The sequence below is a fragment of the Clytia hemisphaerica genome, unplaced genomic scaffold (genome assembly GCF_902728285.1).
Source record: "Clytia hemisphaerica strain Z4C2 unplaced genomic scaffold, Clytia hemisphaerica genome assembly, whole genome shotgun sequence".
NCBI lineage: Eukaryota > Metazoa > Cnidaria > Hydrozoa > Leptothecata > Clytiidae > Clytia > Clytia hemisphaerica.
In genome coordinates this window covers 173,450-195,912 of record NW_027104057.1, presented here as the reverse complement: position 1 = coordinate 195,912, position 22,463 = coordinate 173,450, and the positions used below count along the sequence as shown (strand labels likewise).

At 35.1% G+C, this 22,463-nt stretch overlaps 1 protein-coding gene across 3 annotated transcripts; it reads right to left on the bottom strand.

Moving 5' to 3' along the window:
- Positions 1-96: 96 nt before the first annotated feature.
- On the bottom strand, positions 97-22,069 carry LOC136812252 (transient receptor potential cation channel subfamily A member 1-like). 3 transcript variants are annotated; one of them, XM_067068734.1, is made up of 15 exons: positions 21,774-22,069; positions 15,026-15,156; positions 14,420-14,861; positions 10,157-10,331; positions 9,572-9,737; positions 8,108-8,399; positions 7,723-7,871; positions 5,836-6,014; positions 4,885-5,081; positions 4,353-4,510; positions 3,270-3,441; positions 2,591-2,980; positions 1,675-2,326; positions 1,053-1,231; positions 97-601 (listed from the first exon to the last, which is right to left on the bottom strand). In XM_067068734.1, exons 1-15 carry the CDS (start codon positions 21,806-21,808, stop codon positions 388-390), a joined length of 3,531 nt encoding a protein of 1,176 aa, XP_066924835.1. In that variant the 5' UTR covers positions 21,809-22,069; the 3' UTR covers positions 97-387. The 3 variants fall into 3 exon arrangements, with proteins under 3 accessions (XP_066924835.1, XP_066924836.1, XP_066924834.1); XM_067068735.1 differs by lacking the exon at positions 21,774-22,069 and adding an exon at positions 15,968-16,080; XM_067068733.1 differs by lacking the exon at positions 21,774-22,069 and adding an exon at positions 15,711-15,799.
- Between the last annotated feature and the right edge of the window lie 394 nt (positions 22,070-22,463).

Here is a 22,463-nt window from a genome sequence, read left to right as displayed (position 1 = left end):
TTCAGTTTTAAAACATATAAAGAATGAAGCCGGTCGAGCGATAACCAGTCCGACTACAACATTTCCTACCATGCCCCCTTAGACCCTTAAACAAGATTATTGAAACAAATTTTTATTTAAATTATGATACAATATATAGAAAAATTTACAGAAAAGTCAATCAGTATTATGAAAAAACTAATATTGCATCTTTTAGATGCTGCTGAACAAAAATAAAGTATTCTTATAAGATTCCTATGAGTAATGAAGTGCAAAAAAAAATTAAAGTTAATTGAATATAAAAATAACAAGTACTAACAAGTGTCCGTTAAAACTACAAACTTTGGTCAAACTTTCCCGGACACAGAAATCTAAATCTGCATAAGCAAAAAAATATTTATTATATTATTAATCTTCAAGCTCAAATTTTTCAAATAAATAATCGAATCGTTCTTTTTGTTCATCTAAAATTTCACAAAGTCGTTTCAGTTTTTTCTTTTGTTTTTCGATTTCAACGCCATTAGATTCCAAGGAGTTGATCATTTTCAGTTCATTTTCACCAGCGTCCGTTTGCTCCTCGATCACAAAATCATAATCGGAACTTTTCCACCATTTACGAAGTCTAAGGAAAATCAGAAAGTGAGGTTCGGTGATCAAAAAGGCGTGGCAATAGGAAATCATAAATAAAATAAATTTGTTATAAATGTAACGAATGCTAATATTTTCGACATCATCTTAGACGGCACATATTATAACCACTGATCTTTATATACCATGGACCTTATACCATTTTTGATTGGAGTTTTTTGAAAGTAGTGCCCGCAAAGAAGCCACTACAGTTTTAACGTCGAACGGCCCTACACCATCACATATATTCAAGGAAAAGTAGATCAAGCGCTCTCGATGCATTTACACCACTATTGAACAGTGCTACCCTTAAAACTCCGATCAAAGATTTTGGTTTATCGTGGTCACGTTATCGCGTCACGTTATAATGACGTTATGGATATCAAAAAGACATTGTTTTAACATTTTATACCAAGTGGAAGCTTTTAACAAAAAGTGAGTATTACCTTTCCCAGAAAGTCAATTTGGTATCAATGTATTCATTCACATGGTCTCTATAAAACCTTTGTAGTAGCCATTTTGGATAGCTCAACTCGATGGTTTTAAGGATGTGTACTTGGGCGCGCAAGATGCGTAGATAAGCGTTCTTTCGGACCGCTTCAATATCACCAGCAGCAAGACCGACCTGGAAGGTTAAAGTTGAGTTTTCGATACAAATTTCAAGTGAGGCACAATCAAATATACCTTATACAACAAATTTCGAAGACCTTGAAAAGACTTTGATCTATTTTATGGAATCTAAGTGCAAAGGGATTGTAATTCTAAAATCAAACTTTTGATTAAAATACTTTACTGCAAAACTATGCAATGAGATTTTTAAGCAGCTACACATTTTTAAGCAGCTACACATTTTTTATAAGAACATCGAAGATTTTAATCCTAAACTGTTCTTAACCTGTTATCATTTTCACCATTTTTTTTTTCGTGAAATTTCCTAAGAAATCAGGTGCCCGCAATACCTTAAAATGTTGTTCTTAATATTTTGGCCATCTAAACCTTATGTTCTTATATAATTTGTACTATAACAAACGTTTAGAGTGACGACAAGAAAGTATAGCTACTACTTACCAGAAAGTTCATGGTTAATATAGGCATCAGTACCAGAAACAATGTAAAAATAAGGTAAGTAATGATAGGGTAAGGAAGCACATTTTTATCCCTAACACCGTTCTTCGCGTAATATTCAGTCATGATTCCATTAAATTCAAATTCTCCAATTGTCATGACCCCCGTCTTCATGATTGCTCTTCCCACATGTTTGAACGCCGTCTCCCCGTCCATGAGAACGTAAAATGATAACGCAAAGCCAATGATAAAGGTAGTGAACAACGGCAACACGCTGATTAAGGATTTGAAGACCTCCATAAACATGACAACATAGAGACCAAAAAATGGGAAACGCTTAAGGTAAAGAAGCAAATTACTCCATCCAAGTAAAATGGCAATCGAGCCAGCGTTCCATTTCATGCTTTCCCAGAGTTTTTGATTATCATAATATTTGTCTTGGTCTAAACTTTCAACGATAAAGGGTAGGATAAAGAATAGGGTGGCTGTATAGAGGATGATTTCCAAGTAATTAACCATTTCTTTGAAGTAGTGATAACCAAGATAATAGATTTGCAACAATTCTTTCGATATATGGAAGATAGATATAAGGAGAAGGAACCAAGGTCCAACTTTGGCGAATTGGGACATGTTTCGTGGGGTAGTTGATGAATATCTGAAAAGTTAGAATATTATTCAAAACTTTTAGAACATTTAAATGGCAAGTGGTAGAACCATGCCTAATGGGAACCTATACTGAAACTCGATTAATTTTCTCATTCCTCTAAAAATCAGGGTTTCAATTTAGACATTTAGATAGAAAATCTTTAATAACAATAACTTACTGAAATGAAATGACATACTGAAAAAAAAAATTGCAAGCGGTAAAGAAAGCAGGCAGAGAAACAGACAGGCAGAAAGGGAAACAATTACCGCTCACCTTTGTTTATCAATGATCACCAAACCAGTTAGTAAACTCAAATACAATAAGTACGAAAACACACTAAAAACATAAATCCAATGTCCCAAACGAGACCATTTATCAGAGATCAGCTTCACAGTCAACTTGTGAGCCAAAAGTTTCTCTTGGTGATGGCGAAGCATATTTGATGGTGCGAAATATAGTTTGTTGACTTGTTTGTCAGGCTCAATGTCCAAGAATTCAAAATTATAGGTGACTTTGGTTGCAGTCCGCCCGTCATCTCTTACTACTTGGGTTTGGTGTATACATTTATTGAGAACGATTTCAGCAACTGTGGGTGCGACTGCGATTAATTTTTCCATGGGATGTGTTCCATTGGAGTCTTGAGTGTTCAATACTTCTTTCCACCTGATAAAATCGTTAAGGCAAAAATAAATTTATATTCATGTCCAGACCAAGCTTCTATGTTGATTTTGTTCTCCTATTACATTCAATTGTGCGCTCATCATAAATAAAATGAAGATTTAATAGACTCCCCTCCCCTCTGGTCTAAAAAAAGGGCGTCCTCTACAATACATTCGCGAAACTAAATTCACTCGAAATTTTTCCAAATTTAAATCTCGGGGAATTAATCCCGATTAAAGTAGAAGCGGTTGTAAATCAAACATCAACATTCGAAATCGAATATTCGACGAACCTTTTATGTTGAATGAGAGCCATGCAAGCATCAACTTGACCATTCTCAACGGCTAAATCTAAACAATTTTTACCATCTTCGTCAGTCTTGCTGATCTCTGCTCCTTTGTCTAATAAGATACTCATGCAGTCTGTATTTCCATTGGCTGAGGCGTGATGCAACGGTGTCGAGCCTAGAAGAATTGTTCAAAGAAAACGTCAGTGACAATCAACAGGTCTTATATCAATATCAAAAATGACAGACATGAGGAGCACAAGGGTTTGCTTGACCGATATAAAATATTTCAGTTCTAGTTATTTATATATTGACTGACAATTGTCAACGATGCCCACACAAACTTGTGTTTTCATGTGAAGCATTGTGTTAAGAATCGTTTTGTACACAAAAGTCCTCATACATAGCAATTTTTTAATTTAAAAGAAAGATAGGGCGTGAAGGCAAGATAGAGTTGATATTTAACGTGGAAAACTATAGATAGACTTTAAGTTTTTTGATTGTTTTCACGAGGTCCGCGAGGCTCGTCATAGCTCGGCTATCATTGGAAGGAGCGGGGATTTGAACCAGGAACCCCTGCATTTAAGGGCTCTGGACATACCCAATTTTTCGATTTTACACCAACTTAAATGGCAATTTCCTGCATTTTAGTAAGATTAAAGATTAAACTTTTTTTTATATGTTAAACCTACCTTTTTAGAATTTAAAAATCGAAAAATTGAAATGAAAAAAATAAATGAAGAAGAAAACGAAGAGTTTCTCGAAGAAGAGTATTTCACCTTTCAAAGCCCTTATCTCGGTAAAAATCAAACATTTAACTTTCCATTTGCTAATTTAAAATAAAGATATGCCTTCACAAGATAGAGTCAATATTTACGTGGAAAACTATCTAGGACTTTTAGACATTCTTTTGATTGTTTTCACGAGGTACACGGCAAGTCGGCTTGGTTATCTATGAATTGAACGGGACATTGAAAGGAGCGGGGATTCGAGCCGGGAACCCCTGCATTCAAACGCAGACGCCTTGACCATTACATTATCGCTCTTTAACGATACAAAGTAACTTTTACTGAAAAAATGTGTTATAACCTTTCTTATCTTGTGCGTCCACCGGTGCATCATTTTCCAGTAATATAACAACAACCTTAGGATGGCCATGCAGTGCTGCATAATCTAAAGGTGTCCAATTGACGTCATCTCTTGACGACGTTTCAGCTCCCATCTCGATCAAGACGTTGCTCGTTTTCCTGAAAATGATGCGAGAGTCCGATATTTAAGTGGAATTTAATTAGCTGAGTTTAATAGATTATTCTTCATGTACTTCTAGAGGATGATGTTTTTTTGGGAAGCTAAATGGACAGAAGTGATTTCAAATCTTCACCGAGATACGAGAGTTTTCCGTTTTATAGTGATATTCGTTTCACCCATTTTCTTGAACCAATAGCTTGTAAAAAAATGAACCAGTCCTTGCCTCTGGAAAGAAAACTGTATCCGTCCCATTAGCGAGTACCTTGCCAAAAACCGGGTTTTCATTCCGTTACAGTGTAGTAAAAATGCTGTGGCGTCTAGTATAGGCTACTGTCCCTTAGAATGGAATAATGAATGAATATAAATTCTTTACTTGAATCCATTGATGGCAGCCAAATGAAGAGGGGATTTTCCTGTCTCTTCGTTATAATTGACACTTCCAGGAGTGTGTTCACCCAGGGCCGTCACACATCTCGTCTGTCCGTTCTCCGCGGCTAAATGAATTGGTGTGCGCTCTTGATTGTCTGTTAAGTCCACGTCTGCATTTTTCTCCAACAACATTTCAATGGCCTATAAATTCGAGCAGTAAAACCTTAATAGCTTGATCTGGACTATTGAGGCCCATTTATTAATACCGGGTAGAATGTTAACCTGTGTAAACGCCTCTGTTTCATCATACAACGATTTGGAAGAAATATCTCCACAAGTATTTTGAAATATCAAAGTAGAGTTTCCTAGAAAAAATCTCGTTAATTTCATTGATTTTGAAAGTTAAAATAAAAAAACAGAACTATAATATGAAACTAACTGATAAAAACGTCTTAAGGTCTGTCCAAAGAGCGCATAACATAACATTACATCAGCTCGAATGTATCCTTGTTCTTTCTTTGAAGAAACCCTTAACATCCAGTCTCGATAGCTCGAGATTATTATAGATGGAACAAATTTAACGTTCCTCATGCGTGTTCCTTGAGTTACCAAAATCCCACTGTATATCATCGTCAATAACGAATTGGGCTTTTCCAGAAATAGTCCGTGCCCCCCCCCCCTGTTGAGGATATCAGATCCAGGGGGTAAAGTGTCTTTTCAAGTAAAAAATACGATATCCAGGGGTAAGTATCTTTATAAGAGAAGATATCCAAGCGGTTGAGCATATTTTTAAGAGTGGATATCCAGGGCAGAAGGTCTTTACTAATAAAGTAGGATATCCAGGGGGTTTGATACTTTGAAAAATTAGTATCCTCAACAGTGTTGGTAAAGTTTTTTCTGGAAAAGCCCATTCCTACGAAGGTAAGTTAGGTTTCTCTTTTCCTAGACCCCATACCTCAATGTTTCCCACTTTAGCAGCGTAGTGAAGAGGTGTTTTGAACTCTTTGTCGGGTGCGTTGATGAGTCGTTTAGCAGGCGTGTTAAACAAAAGGATTAGTGTATCGTCATTATCTTCTTCGATGGCTAAGTGAAGAACGTTTTTATCGCCCAGGTCTTTGACGTACACACTTGCACCTGCAAATAAAAGTGAAGATAGAATACTAATAACTAGATATGGTTTTTTAGCAATCTTAGAAAAATAATTATTGGTTTTAATTATTGCTCGACTCTAATGAACCAAATTTGTAAAGGGACCAATCAAAGTTCAACTTTACCTTTGCATAGTTTCAACCCCCCTACATTTAGGGGGGGGGTCTTGGGTTTTGATGAACCAAAAGCAAGGGGGTGTTAAAAGTATGACTTTCCTAAGGGGGGGTTGCCAGTTAAGGGGGGGGTCTTCTTACCTAAGGGGGTGTCTTCTTAGATAAGGGGGATCTTCCTTGAATTATGACTCCTGTACAATCGTTTCATTTATACTGATTTTCTAAGGGGGGGGGTGTGAAATTTTAGATGAATTTCCTAAGGAGGGGTTAGCACTTAAGGGGGGGGGGTCCTCTTACCTAAGGGGGGGGGTCTTGACCCCTCTAGAAACTATGCTTTGCTCTACCTACAAAATTATTTATATTCAATAGGATAAGTCTTATTTTAGAATCGAAAGATTTCACTTTATAGACTTATACTCTAGCACACCCGATAAATAGTAACCACCGATTATTCGAATGGCTACAGATATCTTATATAAAACACTAGAGCTACTCCATCCCTGCTTTGCTCTACCTACAAAATTATTTATATTCAATAGGATAAGTCTTATTTTAGAATCGAAAGATTTCACTTTATAGAGGGTAACTTATAACTCTAGCACACCCGATAAAATAGTAATCCCACCGATAAGGTATCTCGAAATGGCTCCCCTCCACAGATATCTTATATAAAACACTAGAGCTACTCCATCCCTGCTTTGCTCTACCTACAAAATTATTTATATTCAATAGGATAAGTCTTATTTTAGAATCGAAAGATTTCACTTTATAGAGGGTAACTTATAACTCTAGCACACCCGATAAAATAGTAATCCCACCGATAAGGTATCTCGAAATGGCTCCCCTCCACAGATATCTTATATAAAACATTAGAGCTACTCCATCCCTATTTGAATTAAAATAATACGCCATCTTTGATGAGTAGACCATAGTTCGGTGCCGGCAATTTGATCGATCAAGCCTATCTTTCGCCTCGTCGCTTCGCAGCACTCAGGTTTTTTTGCTTGGTTGAACAATTAGTCGGTACCGAACTGTGACCCACTGCGACTTTTACGAAAAATGGCGCATCATTTCGCCTCACCTGTCGTTGCTTGGGAAATACAGAGTAGCTCTAGCTAGTGTTTATATATAAGATATCCTATGGTCCTACATACGGAGGATAGGAATCACTACACACCAAAATATTGCACCTCTACAGATTCGAGCTGCCAAGTCATAACGAATACATTGTCCCTCAAACAACACTGGGAGAATAGCGATCCTACTATCAAAAGTACTGCGTTAAGCTATTCACAGAATCTTGCTTACAAATACCAAAAGTTGGTAATATAATGTCATGGTTCAGAATGGTCTTTAACTAAAGTTTGAATACACCTCTAGACGATCAACGTTTCTGGTTCGAATACAGAGCTTTTCATAATCTCCAAGATTCTATAATTGAATGCTTTCATTTCACGCTGCAACATATTGCAGTTTATACCCTGAGGATTTGAACACTATACTATTCACCGTATCCGGTGTGTCCTCCCTGTATTGCAAGATGGCCATCTAATCATGAAGTGAAGATTGCACACACATACCTTTATCGATTAGAAATTGAACAATTTCATCTTGACCCTTCCATACGGCCAACATAAGTGGAGTGAAATTATCTTTATCATTACAATCTAAGCGTGCACCAAATTCTAAGAGCTGCTTGCAAACTTCCAAACGACCGAACTGTGCTGCCCTAAAACATGAATGATTTGATTGGTTTGTTTGATTGATATTTCAAAGGGTTTAGTTTAGACAATGTTGATGCCCCAGTGAGACATAGGAAGAGAAAAATAAAAAAACTGTCTATTATTCTTAATGAAAACCCTCTCCGGGACAAAACACCGCCTCTACTCTAACGAGTAGACATGTAATGAAAAATCGACATCAGTAAAGAGAAGAGAACAGTTAGAAATCAAAGAAATGACTAACACATGCAAAGCTGTTTGCTGGTCCAAATCTTTAGCATTGATTTTCGATTTATACATAATGAGTAGTTTCAAGATACTCAAATGTCCAGCAATGCTGGCAAGATGTAATGGTGTTTGATTGGTATCAGTTCTGGCATTGACATCTGCACCAAGAGCAATCAACGTCTTGGCAACTTCTTCATAACCACCTTGCGCAGCAATATGCAATGGTGTGTCGCATTCCCGTGTTTGTGAATTGACCAAACGTCTCTTGGCGAACGTCCCTTCCTCTGGTTGGTCGTATTTACTGGCAACTGGAATCACGGAAGATTTCAAAATAAATAGGTATATAAAACTTCATTTGAAAGGTATTTTTGTTTCTCGAAGTTACCTGGTGGCTTCAGACACTAGCAGCAATTAACGTGATAAAGCTCGAGACACACGGGGAAGTGATCGGATATTAACCGTTACAGATTTGCGAGAACACCTTTACGAAGAGATTGTTTTACTGTCGAACGTGCTAACCGCACTGGGCTCAACTTCAGTGTTTTTAAATCATTCATAGGCCCAATTGTAAAATTGTAACCAATTTCAACTAAAAACTCATGACCACCCCCTTAAAATGGAAATTATAAAATAATGAAAACCATCCACAGGGATTAGCCCTTGAAGTCTCCAGCCTGCCTAAAAGTTTTAGCCTCGTTTTGGCGAAAACTTGTGACCACGCCCTTGAAAATGGAAATTTTGAAATAATGAAAAAACTGCCACCAGGGATTCGCCCAAGTATCAAGTGTGCAAAATTTCGGCCAAATCTGATCATTTTTGAAGTCTCCAGCCTGCCCCAAAGTTTTAGCCTCGTTTTGGCAAAAACTCGTGACCACGCCCTTAAAAATGAAAATTTTCAAAAAATGAGAAAAAGCACCCCCAGATATTCTCCCAAGGAACAAGTGTGCCAAATTTCAACCAAACCCGATCATTTTTGAAGTCTCCAGCCTGCCCCAAAGTTTTAGCCTCGTTTTGGCGAAAACTCGTGACCACGCCCTTGAAAATGGAAATTTTGAAAAAATGAAAAAAAGAAAAAAAAAAAAACACCCCCAGATATTCATCCAAGGAACAAGTGTGCCAAATTTCAACCAAATCCGATCATTTTTTAAGTCTCCAGCCTGCCCCAAAGTTTTAGCCTCGTTTTGGCGAAAACTCGTGACCACGCCCTTAAAAATGGAAATTTTCAGAAAATGAAAAAAACACACCTAGATATTCACCCAAGGAACAAGTGTGCCAAATTTCAGCCAAACCCGATCATTTTTGAAGTCTCCAGGCTGCCCCAAAGTTTTCGGACAGACATACGCACACACACATACATACATTGTCAGATTCTAGCTCAACTGAAGTTGAGAATAGGCTATGAAAATAAGATGAGGTATGTGGCCAAAAAACAGCTTTGTATACAACATTCATCTTCGCTATTTATTAAACCGATTCTTACCTTCTTTCGCCAACAGTGCAATCAACGCTTCATTGTTATCCGCAGCTGCATAATGGATTGGCTGTTCTCCTTCTTTATCCTCTGCATCGATTCGTGCACCCATATCCAGTAACGCCTTCACTACATCTTCTTTACCGCCCATCATGGCGGCGTGTAAGGGCATCACCTAGTGGTAAAGAAAAGCAACTTCGGAATATGTGGACAAAGTGTTGTTGTTACTCTGTTCAAGGCTCCACTTTATCGAAAGGACACGGTCCAAAACGAAATGACATTCATGTAGAAATATAACAAAATTGAGCTATTACAGGTCATGGAATGCTGTTTGGACTAAACAATCCCAGATAAAAGTTAAACCATTTTTGACTTATGGCATTCTTTCTTCCAACTTTAGATTTCATAATTATTTTATGATTTGAAATAGCTTCAAATTTAAACAGACATTAACCTTCCAAAAATAGTTCATTAATTCTGAACGAGAGTTTTGAAAAAGATGACTTTCTTGAAGCAACGACCTTTTCTTGTTTTACACGTATGAATACTTTTCTCGAAGAAAAAAAACAACACTCCATTCCATTCTATACTTACATCAGAATTATCTCCAACATCAACCAGACCTGGATTCTTTTCCATCAACAAGTCAACTAACTCAATATTACCACGGCGACATGCAAAAGCAAGTGAAGTTGTACCATAATCACTCTTTATACCTACTTGTGCACCACGCTCTAATAGAAATTTTGCAGCTGATGTCATGTCGTATCTATAAAATAAATGGAAAACTTGAAAGGGTAAAAAGTTAGTATAAATGAAACAAGTGATACTTTGATGAACCTACCTGGATTATGCATTTAACACGTTTATAATTTATATCTACGTGACGTGACCATTAAACAATCATTCCAAACACAAATAGTGACGATCTATTAAAATTGGTCGTATGTTTCTTATAAAAAAAAAACGTTTAGAAGCCAAAATTTCATGCTCTTGAAATGTTCTTTCATATTCAAGACTTTGTGAGCAAAAAAAAACATCTCCAAATAATTGAGTAATTTGGCTAAGAACATTGATGTATGTTTATTAATAGTGATTCTTATTGATAAAGATGCTTTTTTTGAGCTGAAAAATTCATTTTTACAAAAGTCTGCTTGAGCCATCTTTTATCCACTTTCATACAAAAAATCAGAAAAAAACAATGGTCCAATATTTAAATCTAAACCCTTTTATGGCCGTTTTTTTAGCTGAAATATTCCCCAAAATTTTTTTCTCAAAAAATCGGAGTCACATTCGAGGATTTACAGTTATGTATCTTTATGCAAAAAATTGTAGAAAATGAAAGAGCCAACCAATCTAATACCTAAGTAATTGATAATGTGCTTATAAAAAAATATCGAATTTGGCCAGTTTTTCTATAAAAACACGCCAAACAACCAAAATTTCCTGTCTAAACACTCGTGAGAAAAAAAAACATCTATCTCATAAAAAAATTGAGTAATTTGACTAAGAACATTGATTTATGCTTATTAATAGTGATTCTTATAGATAAACATGCGTTTTTTGAGCCAACAAATTTTTTTTTGCTAAAATCTGCTTAAGCCATCTTTTAACTATGATGGTACCCTACTATTATGCAAAAAATTATAAAAAATTAATAATCCAATTTTTCACAAAGTCCAAAAAACCTGTTTTTTAGCCGTTTTTTTGCCCAAATTTGCCCCAAAACATTTTTATTCGAAAATCGGGTTCTGTCACATTCAAGGGTTTATAGTTATGCATCTTTGTGTAAATAATCATAAAGAATGAAAGAGCCAATCTCGAGAAAAGCCAATACCTAAGTAATTGATAATGTGCTTATAAAAGAATATCGAATTTGGCCAGTTTTTCTATAAAAACACGTCAAGCAACCCAAATTTCCTGTCTAAACACACATATTCTTCAAAAGCAAGTCCTCATGAGCAGAAAAAACATCTTTCTCATAAAAAAATTGAGTAACTTGACTAAGAACATTGATGTATGCTTATTAATAGTGATTCTTATAGATAAACATGCGTTTTTTGAGCCAACAAAATTTTTTTGCAAAAATCTGCTTGAGCCATCTTATACCTATGATGGTACCCTACTTTCGTGCAAAAAATCAGAAAAAATTAATGATCCAATTTTTCACAAAGTCCAAAAAACCTGTTTTTTAGCCGTTTTTTTGCCCAAATTTGCCCCAAAACATTTTTTTTCGAAAATCGGGTTCTGTCACATTCAAGGGTTTATAGTTATGCATCTTTGTGTAAATAATCATAAAGAATGAAAGAGCCAATCTCGAGAAAAGCCAATACCTAAGTAATTGATAATGTGCTTATAAAAAAATATCGAATTTGGCCAGTTTTTCTATAAAAACACGCCAAGCAACCCAAATTTCCTGTCTAAACACACATATCCTTCAAAAGTAAGTCCTCATGAGCAGAAAAAACATCTATCTCATAAAAAAATTGAGTAATTTGACTAAGAACATTGATGTATGCTTATTAATAGTGATTCTTATAGATAAACATGCGTTTTTTGAGCCAACAAAATTTTTTTGCAAAAATCTGCTTGAGCCATCTTATACCTATGATGGTACCCTACTTTTGTGCAAAAAATCAGAAAAAATTAATGATCCAATTTTTCACAAAGTCCAAAAACCTGTTTTTTAGCCGTTTTTTTTGCCCAAATTTGCCCCAAAACATTTTTTTTCGAAAATCGGGTTCTGTCACATTCAAGGGTTTATAGTTATGCATCTTTGTGTAAATAATCATAAAGAATGAAAGAGCCAATCTCGAGAAAAGCCAATACCTAAGTAATTGATAATTGTGCTTATAAAAAAATATCGAATTTGGCCAGTTTTTTCTATAAAAACACGCCAAGCAACCCAAATTTCCTGTCTAAACACACATATCCTTCAAAAGTAAGTCCTCATGAGCAGAAAAAAATCTATCTCATAAAAAAAATTGAGTAATTTGACTAAGAACATGATGTAATGCTTATTAATAGTGATTCTTATAGATAAACATGCGTTTTTTTGAGCCAACAAAATTTTTTTTGCAAAAATCTGCTTGAGCCATCTTATACCTATGATGGTACCCTACTTTTGTGCAAAAAATCAGAAAAAATTAATGATCCAATTTTTCACAAAGTCCAAAAACCTGTTTTTTAGTTAGCCGTTTTTTTTTGCCCAAATTTGCCCCAAAACATTTTTTTTCGAAAATCGGGTTCTGTCACATTCAAGGGTTTATAGTTATGCATCTTTGTGTAAATAATCATAAAGAATGAAAGAGCCAATCTCGAGAAAAGCCAATACCTAAGTAATTGATAATGTGCTTATAAAAAAATATCGAATTTGGCCAGTTTTTCTATAAAAACACGCCAAGCAACCCAAATTTCCTGTCTAAACACACATATCCTTCAAAAGTAAGCCCTCATGAGCAGAAAAAACATTTATCTCATAAAAAAATTGAGTAATTTGACTAAGAACATTGATGTATGCTTATTAATAGTGATTCTTATAGATAAACATGCGTTTTTTGAGCCAACAAAATTTTTTTGCAAAAATCTGCTTGAGCCATCTTATACCTATGATGGTACCCTACTTTCGTGCAAAAAATCAGAAAAAATTAATGATCCAATTTTTCACAAAGTCCAAAAAACCCGTTTTTTAGCCATTTTTTGGCCCAAATTTGCCCCCCAAATTTTTTTTTCGAAAATCGGGCTCCGTCACATTTTGGGCATTGCCATTTTGCATCATTGTGCAAAAAATCAGAAAAAACTAATGAGCCAATCTCGAGAAAAGCTGGTAACTAACGGACGGACGGACAAAGGTTAATTTATAGGACCTCCACCGGGGTAGGTCCAAAAAAACAAGAAGTGAAACACTGCTTTATGTGAAACATTTTCAGCATCATCATAATCTTTTATCGTCACTCATTTTGCCTAGATTTCCACAGGGTAGCATCAATACAATTGTTGGACCCACTGACCTTTATATAATCCTGGACCAAGCAATATCTGCCATCTTTGATTGGAGTTTTTTTGGAATTGGTACGCGAGGAGAAGCCATTGCAGTGTTAAAAATTAACGTCTAATGCCGCTACATCATCAAAAGAATTTGAGGAAAAGTAGACCTAGCGCTCTCGATGCATTTACACCGCTATCGAGTAGTGCCGAAAAAAACTCCGATCAAAGATTTTGCTTGGCTGGGATTGAGAAGCTTGGTCCAGACTTATATAAAGGTCAGTGGTTGGACCAGGTATTACATGGGAGCAGTTTTTGCGTTTTCTAAAACTTACATCCAGCCCCCTTAATCCAGACTGTTGCATTGTGGTTATTTTTAGGCCGGGTCCCTTAGATTTAGTACTTACTTATATAGTATTTACAACTGGTTCCTAGAATAATTCTTTTCAAAGATTTTTCGTATGTTTTGTTTACTGTAAGGGTTGCAAGCATTAAAAAAAACGATGTTACCTATTATTTTCCTTTGGGTGGTAAAAGAGAAGAGAAAGAATAGATTTAAAAAATAGAATAAATGGTATGTGATGAGAATTGCACGACTTTCGGCTTAAAGAGGTCCAGAGTATAAACATTATGGTTCGACAGCAGAAAAATTACTTTTATTGACAACGAAAATCAGGGAAGGCATAAATTTTGCTTCGTATCTCGAGTTTGAATCCAGCTATTCTGAGTTGACTGAGACTGAGATTTATCTCGAATAATATATTCGAAAATAGAAGTTCAAATTAGCGGGAGTCCGCTGTAAATTAGTTTTGATATTCTTTCAGCAAAGTAAGGGGTACCATGCAATAGCAATATAAATAGCAGGATTCTTACTTAGTAGCCAGATGTAACGGTGTTAACCCTTCAGATCCAACCAAATCAATGTTCGCCCCTGCATCCAGTAACGCTTTTATAACATTCTTCCTGTTGTAACGCGATGCCAAATGAAGAGCCGAGAAATCCTTCTCATCCAAACGATCCAACTCTTTGGAAACCAAAGCCTTTACTTTATCTAGATCACTTGTCAACTTTTTAGATTCTTCCTGTAGCGCAGCAATCCTGCTCTTAACCAGGGTGATATTTCCTTCACTTGAAGCTTGTAGGAGGGTGACGTCAGCACTTAAAGATTCATCTTCAAACACTTCCTTATCATCTGCAGTCCCTACTCCAGTGAAATTGGTGAGAATGGTATCGATTGCTGAGATAGAGGAATGTTTCACTTTATCGATAGCTCCTTCTGCGGCAGCTTCTTCCAGTCCTTCACGTTCTCCCCCACCTGTGTGTAGAGTGAAAAAATCGTATAACGAAACTTTCAAAAAGAAATCAAAAGCCCGACACTTAGATCGGCATCCCAAAACCAAAAAGGCATTTCAAAAGCAATTTTCTAAAGCTTTTTGACGATAATAAAATTAGGAGCCAAAGGAGTTGAATCTCACGAACCTGAAGAAGGACGATTATTGATCATGGGAGTTGTAGGAGCTGCATCTTCTTCGTCATTTTCATTAGGGTTGATGGCTATCAACTTGACTGCTGATAAACTCTCCTCAGTCTCCGCCTGCACATAGCTGCCGCTACACAAAGATAAAAAACGAATATAATTTAATTAAAGAGTTTAAAAAGATATATTTAATATTACTGGTAACTTGAGAAATGATTGGTTTCTCAAAAACCGGTTAACTGAGCCTTGAACAACAATTCGCCCTAACTATAAAAAAGTTATAAAGGCCCTTATAATGTTGAAAGGACATATCAATTTTGAGTTTTAAGGCCTATCCTAACAAGATATCAAAGAATTAGGTGGTTAAATTTAACAAACTGGGATAAGTAAAGTGAAATCCCATCAACTTCATCCCCGTGTATTCCAGGCTTTATTTACGTTATTGATTGACGCCACAGATTATCTAGCGCTATCAGTAAGCATAAAAAAGCTAATAATAAGCAGGAAACGAGGTAGAAAGACCATATGATGCAGGACGATTTCTTGCTGTTTTGCATCTCAATTTTTTTTAGGCAGACCATAAGCAAAAAATAGTAAATTATCTCTTTGATTATTGATTAAGCATTTCCAAAATTAATTGAGTAATCTGCCTCAAATAAATTTATGCTGATCTAATTTAAAAAATACCTTCTTGAAGAAGCATTGACTTTTCTCAGAATATGGATCTTTCGAAACACATTCATGCTTCAGAGTCTGAATTACCATCTGAATTAGCAGAGGAGTAGAACTTTGTAAAACAAAAATTTTGTTTTCCTATCCTCGATCAGTGTGAAAATTAAGGTATCAAATTTCATTTTGCAAACAAAAACGTGCTATTTAGTCATTTGTTTCAGAGAGATGAAATAAAAGCATTTTTAAAGTTTAAAAAATAACATATAACTCACTTGACCGCCATCTTCCTTTTAGGGGAGCTCTAAGCAACCATACTTAATAACAACATAAAATATTTTTTCCACTTTTTCCTCTTTTTATGATCTAACACCTAAACCTCTTTCTTTGAGAGATTCAAAACATATTTCAAAGAAAGATATATGAAAAAAGCACAAAAAGAGAAGACTTATATTTATATTTCATCCCTCCTGTAGGATTACTACAATCCAAGTGAAACGAGAGAGAAATAATTACCCTTTTGTTTAAGAACTCATAAATAATAAATTGAGGTAATTTTAATAATAAATAGCGTAGAACTTTAGTCATCAACCTAGAAAACCAAAGTTTTTTTCATGATTAAAAAGGTATCCAACAAATAGTTTAAAAGGCAAACACTTTGTTTAAAAGAAAAGATTCAAAATATCATTTCCCTGTCAAAAACAACATTGCTTAGTATGTATTTACAATCAAATATGGCTGCAAATGTAAATATTAAAAAGACATACCGCTTCGAAAAGTTGGAGCTCTTTAAAAACATTATGATTTTGCATCAAAAATGGGTGTAGCTTATCATCAGTGATAAAAATATAATCGCAAATTACAAACACAAATAAGCACTACTCTCTAGCTACAGAAATTATTGCTTTAATATTATTAACTCATTCAAAATCAATCAAAATGCAAGTCAGTACGCTTCTCTGCAATTACACAAAACAGTCGATAATATGGAGCTCAAAATCAAATTAGTTGTTCCTCTTATTAAATAATCAATCGACTTTTCTTAAGGACAAAAAATTTGACAAGAATTTTTTGACGAGGATTAGGTTTTGCATCATCAAATTTTAATAAGGTCGAACAAAAGTAGTCTTAGTTTGTTAAACGACTTTTTATGGAATATTATCTGTATTTGAGTAAAAAAGAGGAAGATAACAATTAAACTTTGAAACAGTAATCAAAAATCAAAGCAAAATACAGCATGAAACATCATTTTATGAAACCACCCTTGTTGCTTGAAAGCACTTTGAGAACACATATATGTGAACAACCATTGCAAAGAAGTATTTTGCACTATAAGCCACTTATTTAAAAACTTTCTTTTCTTAATTCTTTTAGATAAAGCTCTTAATATTAGAAATCTCTTTTGTGTGTTGGATCAATACATATCTTAAGAAAACCACTATGGGGTATCTTTAGCACTCATTTCATAGAATCATAATTAAAGAATATCAACTTTCTGAGATGATTTATTCAACGATTCAACAACTACCCTTCACATTAACTCAATGATTTTTGAAATATCAAAACCTTGTGTTGTATCTCTCTTGTGTTATACTGTTTTAAGAAAATTGAGACCGAGGCACTCGAGCCCATTGACTATGCAAATTTGAAAACTAAAATTATCTTTATAGCTGAAGCAAAAATGATGTTGATGCTAAACTATTGCTGATTCAGATTATTTTTTTCAGTTTTCAGTGGACCAACAAAACAGAAAGTAATGCTTGTTTCCTTCTTCAGAGGATTCAACTTTTTTCAGGCAAAGCATTAGAAAAAATATATTTGGAAATTCCGAGCAAACTTCAGCTTTGTATGAACCTTTGTTAACATCAAGTTAAGAATCTGTTAACAGTTAACATTTCTTTAAAAATTTTCAAAAAATATATTATTTCCTGATTGATGATTTTTCAGAGGTACACAATACCCTAAGGATATGGCTCTTACTCTTTTTAAATACTGAGCTAGATTAAAGATGAGGTGTTTTTCTCACACAGTTCATGTAACAATTATAAACTTTCAGATGAAAAATGCAGCCTTTCCATCACTGAAACTTTCTTTGTCTTTCAACGTGATATAGAGAACTCCTAAAAGTCATTACGTTTAAAATGATTGCTTTCTCAAGATTTTTAAACTATTCAAAATACAAGCACAAAAAACTATAGAACTTTTGATAATCACAATTTCTTTTTTTATCATTGTTTTGATGCTGGAGTTTTTAATTATTCAACATGACATCATCATTCATTAGCAAAAGGTCTATTCTAGGCTCCTATGTCTCCCCTTTCAGCCAACCCATTGTTGAAGCTAAACCATCATTAGAATCAGGAAGATTGGATTCATAAAACGGGTTTTTGTTGTTTTCTTATCCTTACAGTTACATGTCTGTGCGTCATCTTCACTGTTGTCGCGTTTGAGGATATTTTTGTTGTGACTTTAATCGCAACACCTTCAAAGTGAGTTACAGCTGTACCAGAAACATCAAATCAATAATCCAAAGTCACAACAAAAGTATCCTCAAATGCGACAACAGTGAAGATGACGCACGGACATGTAATTGTAGGGATTGATAAGAATTCATGTCCCCTCAATGACTCCTGTTTGGTTGAGCGATCAGTGTACCAAGGGACAGTGACCTGTGACAATGAACCGGAATATGGAGAAAGATTTTATATTGGACTGGCAGAACCCAAATTTTTAAAGAGCGCTTTGCGAACCACGAATCTTAATTCGGAAATGAGAAGTACGAAAAGGAGACAGAACTTTCCAAGGAAATTTGGAGGTTGAAACGCAAAAAACCGACACCCAAAGATTACTTGGAAAACAATCTGTCGTTGTCAACCCTTCAACACTGTCTCAGTAAAATGTTCACTTTGTCTCAGTGAAAAATTCGAAATCGCAACATTCAACCAGCCAGAGAAGCTGTTGAACTCCAGAAACGAGCTGATTTCAAAATGCCGCCACGGGAACAAGTTCACGCTAAAACAACACGACTCGAAAGACTGACGTCAATTGTTGTCAAAAGAAGCCAGTACATTGTTCTTTGTTAACATTTAAAACAAACTCTAATTTTTTTAAATTTTTTTTTCAACTGATGATCGTCTCCACAGGTTATGACCTTATTTATGGTCTTCAGGACCCTTTCGATTTTTAAGCCTGAAATTCAAAAAAAAATTGTTTAGTTATCTTGTTAAATTTCTTTCCAGCAAGGAGAAACCCCCAAAGTAATTTGGGAGAATGCGGCTGTCTATTGAATAACAAATAACTCAAGCCAGTACAAACAGGAAAAGTTATATTGTACCTAGGTAATAGCTGTGTTGTAAAAGACAAATCAAATATATATAAAGAAGCCATAATGCCATAAAGATGAAACATAAAAAAGGGACTAATATTTTTATAATTATACGTTTTTTTCAATTTTTTTGAATTTTTCTAAATATATAAATCAAACCAATCAAACATTCTGTCAAGAAATGTGAATTTTATGCGAAAAAGAACCAACAAACCGATATACATAAAGTTTAAAAAGCCAAGCAGAAAAACAAAACAGCAATCACATAAACACAAACAACAAAAACCACTCAAAAATCCAACCATGTTATAATAAAAAGAATTCTGCTGGAGCAAATAGTTATTCAAAAATTCAACGGAGTGCCCAAAAACTATGGGCTTTTTCACTTGCATGAATGCATGAATGTTTTTTTGAAATTGCTTGAAAATGAATCTGAAAACTTTGAATGAACATAAATTGTGTGAATTGCAAAAGATTTGTGTATAATGCGTGTATAATTTGGAAGAAAATTTGTTTCATTGCATGAAGGGGTCGATTAACTCATATGGCATTAAAGCAAAATCAGATTTCAAGTGGTTTACACTTTCTGCTCTATGTCTGGTCATAACCAGTCACAACACTTAATTCTAAAAATATACCCCTGCTCCAACCAAGAACAGTTAGGGAAACCATCCTTAGGTCTTCTTCGTTCCAGAAATTCGCGTGTGTTTATTTCGATTTAAAAGCCTACTCGGTGCAAAAGAGAAATCATGTATTTTTTAATACACCAGTCATTAACTCAAATCAAATGACTTTAGAGGTTTGGTGAAATGGTGGTCGAATTGCCGTCCCATGTTTTGTCAGACAGTCCCAAGTTAGAGCAGTTGACAGGTAAGATAATCGTATCGAGTAAGATAATAAAAGTAGAAAAAGTAGTTAAATCATCCACAATACAAGAGTTTAAAGAAAACCTCCGTCTAGCTTGGAAAGAGAAAATGTTTGAGTATGATTGAAATTGTCACTATTGTTGCATATCTGTTTGAAGTTAACCTGTGTTAATCTTTAAGGTTATTTGAAGATATTTTCAGTTATAATCCAAGGTTGAACAAACTAAACATAGAAAGGGGGTATTTTTAGTGCTCTATACGATGATCGGTATTTTTTTAAACTCTATGTTTAGATTTTTCTACCCAGTCCTGTTGTTATGTACGCGCATCCTGTTGCTAAGACCTTTGCTTGAAATCAAACGTGAAACCAAAATAATTTAGCCCACACTGCCGTTCGCGTAATATCAATAAAGTGAAAGGAGGTCCTGACTGATCAGTGCGTCACAAACAGCGATATTTCGATCGCACGGTGCTTCAAAACACCAGCTTTTTTGGAGTTTTGTCTCGTTTACCCATACGCTTCAATCTCGCGTAGGCTTAGGGGTCAAGACTAGAACCCCCGATACGAGATATTTGCCTGACCGAAAAAAAATCATCATCATCAATTTTGTTAATTGTCAGAATCGTTTACTCACTGGAAATACGCAACTTTCTGAAGTTTCTTTTTTTTTCGGTTGTGCTTCATTTAAAAAAAAAACGTAGATGAAAAGTTACCATCAATCCCGCGAGTAAAAGAAAGTATTCCGACTAGTCTACGAAAAGTGCGCTGGCACGGCGAATAGAATATATCGCAAATTAATATATGCATAAAACTGACGGAATCCTTTCTTTTTTATGCTTAGGTGACGTCACCATCGATCCTGACTTGACAATGGAGAACCAAATTTGGCAATGCATAATTATTACGAGCGGCCGAGAAAGTTTGTGTGACGCAAAAATTGCGCGATAAACGAAGCCCTAGAAAAACGCCCACTGAAAATTGAAACTAGGAATTTATTGAATATTTCACTAATGAAGTATCAAACTTTTTGTTTTTTGTAATAATTTAAATTCATAATTTTTAAATACTATTTTTTGAAAGTAAAAGGACAATTAAAGTGAATTTAAGCTGATTAGGTAGATATTGGGCAGACGGGCGTTTTTCACGTTCCGAGATCGAAAATTAGACGAGAGTAAAAGACGGCCGGGCGTCTTAGTATGTAATACTAATTAATTCATTATTATTTTCTTTTTTCGTGAATGCAAAATGAATTTTTGATTTTCGAATTAAAGGAAATATAATGTAATATATTATATATTTGATGTTGATGCCAAACGATATTTCTTTACTTTACGATTAATCTGCTGTGTTGCTTCACCACTTACCCCCGGATTGTTTTAGTAGGCACTTCGGTCACGTGAATAAAAACACGCGTATATTTTGAACCCGACTGTGGACTGACCGAAATTGCAACTACATAAATTATTGTGGAAGTGAACGCCTACGACGAAATTTGGGAAATCAAAAAGACAACTTTTGTGAGAATGTTGAGTTTTGTTTATATGGCAGTTTTTGATGGACTGCGGATGATGTGCTTGCACGGTGTCCTGTCCTGGGAATCTGTAAAACATTATTATAATCCGAGCGCCAACCATGGTTTGGATTAAAAGTTGCTTGGTTCTTTGTGCACTTGCACCTCGAACTCCTTGAATTTTTGTCTGTGTGCACCTAGGGTCTTAAACTGTCTGCACCTGGCACTAGGAAAAGGGACTTTTTGCACTTCTGGAGCATAACTAAATAAAAATAATGACACTTGCCAATAAATGTTCCTATAAAACTGAAGAAAATTGAGTAATCTCAAATAATAAAATAAAAGGTACTTGAAAAATGGATATAGATTAAATTCATACTTTTTGCTTTCGTCTTCTTCGAAGCTTCCATACATTTCTGTCACTAAGGTATTGACTTCTTCTTGTGATCATCTGATCCTAGAGTATGGTTATCTTTTAGCCTTCTTGTTCACCTTTCTTATACAGCTTCATGGATATATTCTCATCAAAAGCTTTGCATAACGCCCACAAGACTGTTATAATAAAATTAAATCAAACTTCATCACAAACTGGTTACATAAAAGAACGACACAGACAATCAAACTAAAACTAACCACAATGAAAGGCTTTTTGTAAGAATATTATTTTCGAAATCATGTGCGATACGGACCACACGGAACCATGTGGGCTAAAAATATAAACAAATAGCCCGATTTTTCTGGGTTCAAATATCGGTTTCAGATTGAAAAATCGGGATTTCCATTGTTGTTGTTTGATGAAAATCAAGATGGCGGCCGAAAAATCTCCTTCCAGCTGAAATTTGGTGAGAAATCACAGCAAAATTATCACGTTTAATTCGGTATTTTGTTCTTTTATTAGTTTTTTGAGTTTTATGATAGGAAATTTTTTATTCAGCATTCAGAGGTATTTATAATGCTTTTCTATTTTACTATTCTTTTGACATCCAGCTGTCCCACGCCACCCAGAGACAGTTAGAGTCCCCTGCCCAGTTGGCGACCGGTCCAGTTGGCGACCGAACGTCTTTGAACC

Excerpts from the sequence above, each read along its gene's own strand:
- LOC136812252 (XM_067068733.1), bottom strand. The coding sequence starts at position 15,766 with ATGAATGTGTTTCGAAAGATCCATATTCTGAGAAAAGTCAATGCTTCT. Across the intron at positions 7,872-8,107 it reads CAGCAAACAGCTTTGCATGT|GGCAGCACAGTTCGGTCGTT; the intron begins GTTAGTCATTTC and ends TTCATGTTTTAG. Across the intron at positions 2,327-2,590 it reads GTGATCATTGATAAACAAAG|ATATTCATCAACTACCCCAC; the intron begins GTGAGCGGTAAT and ends CTAACTTTTCAG.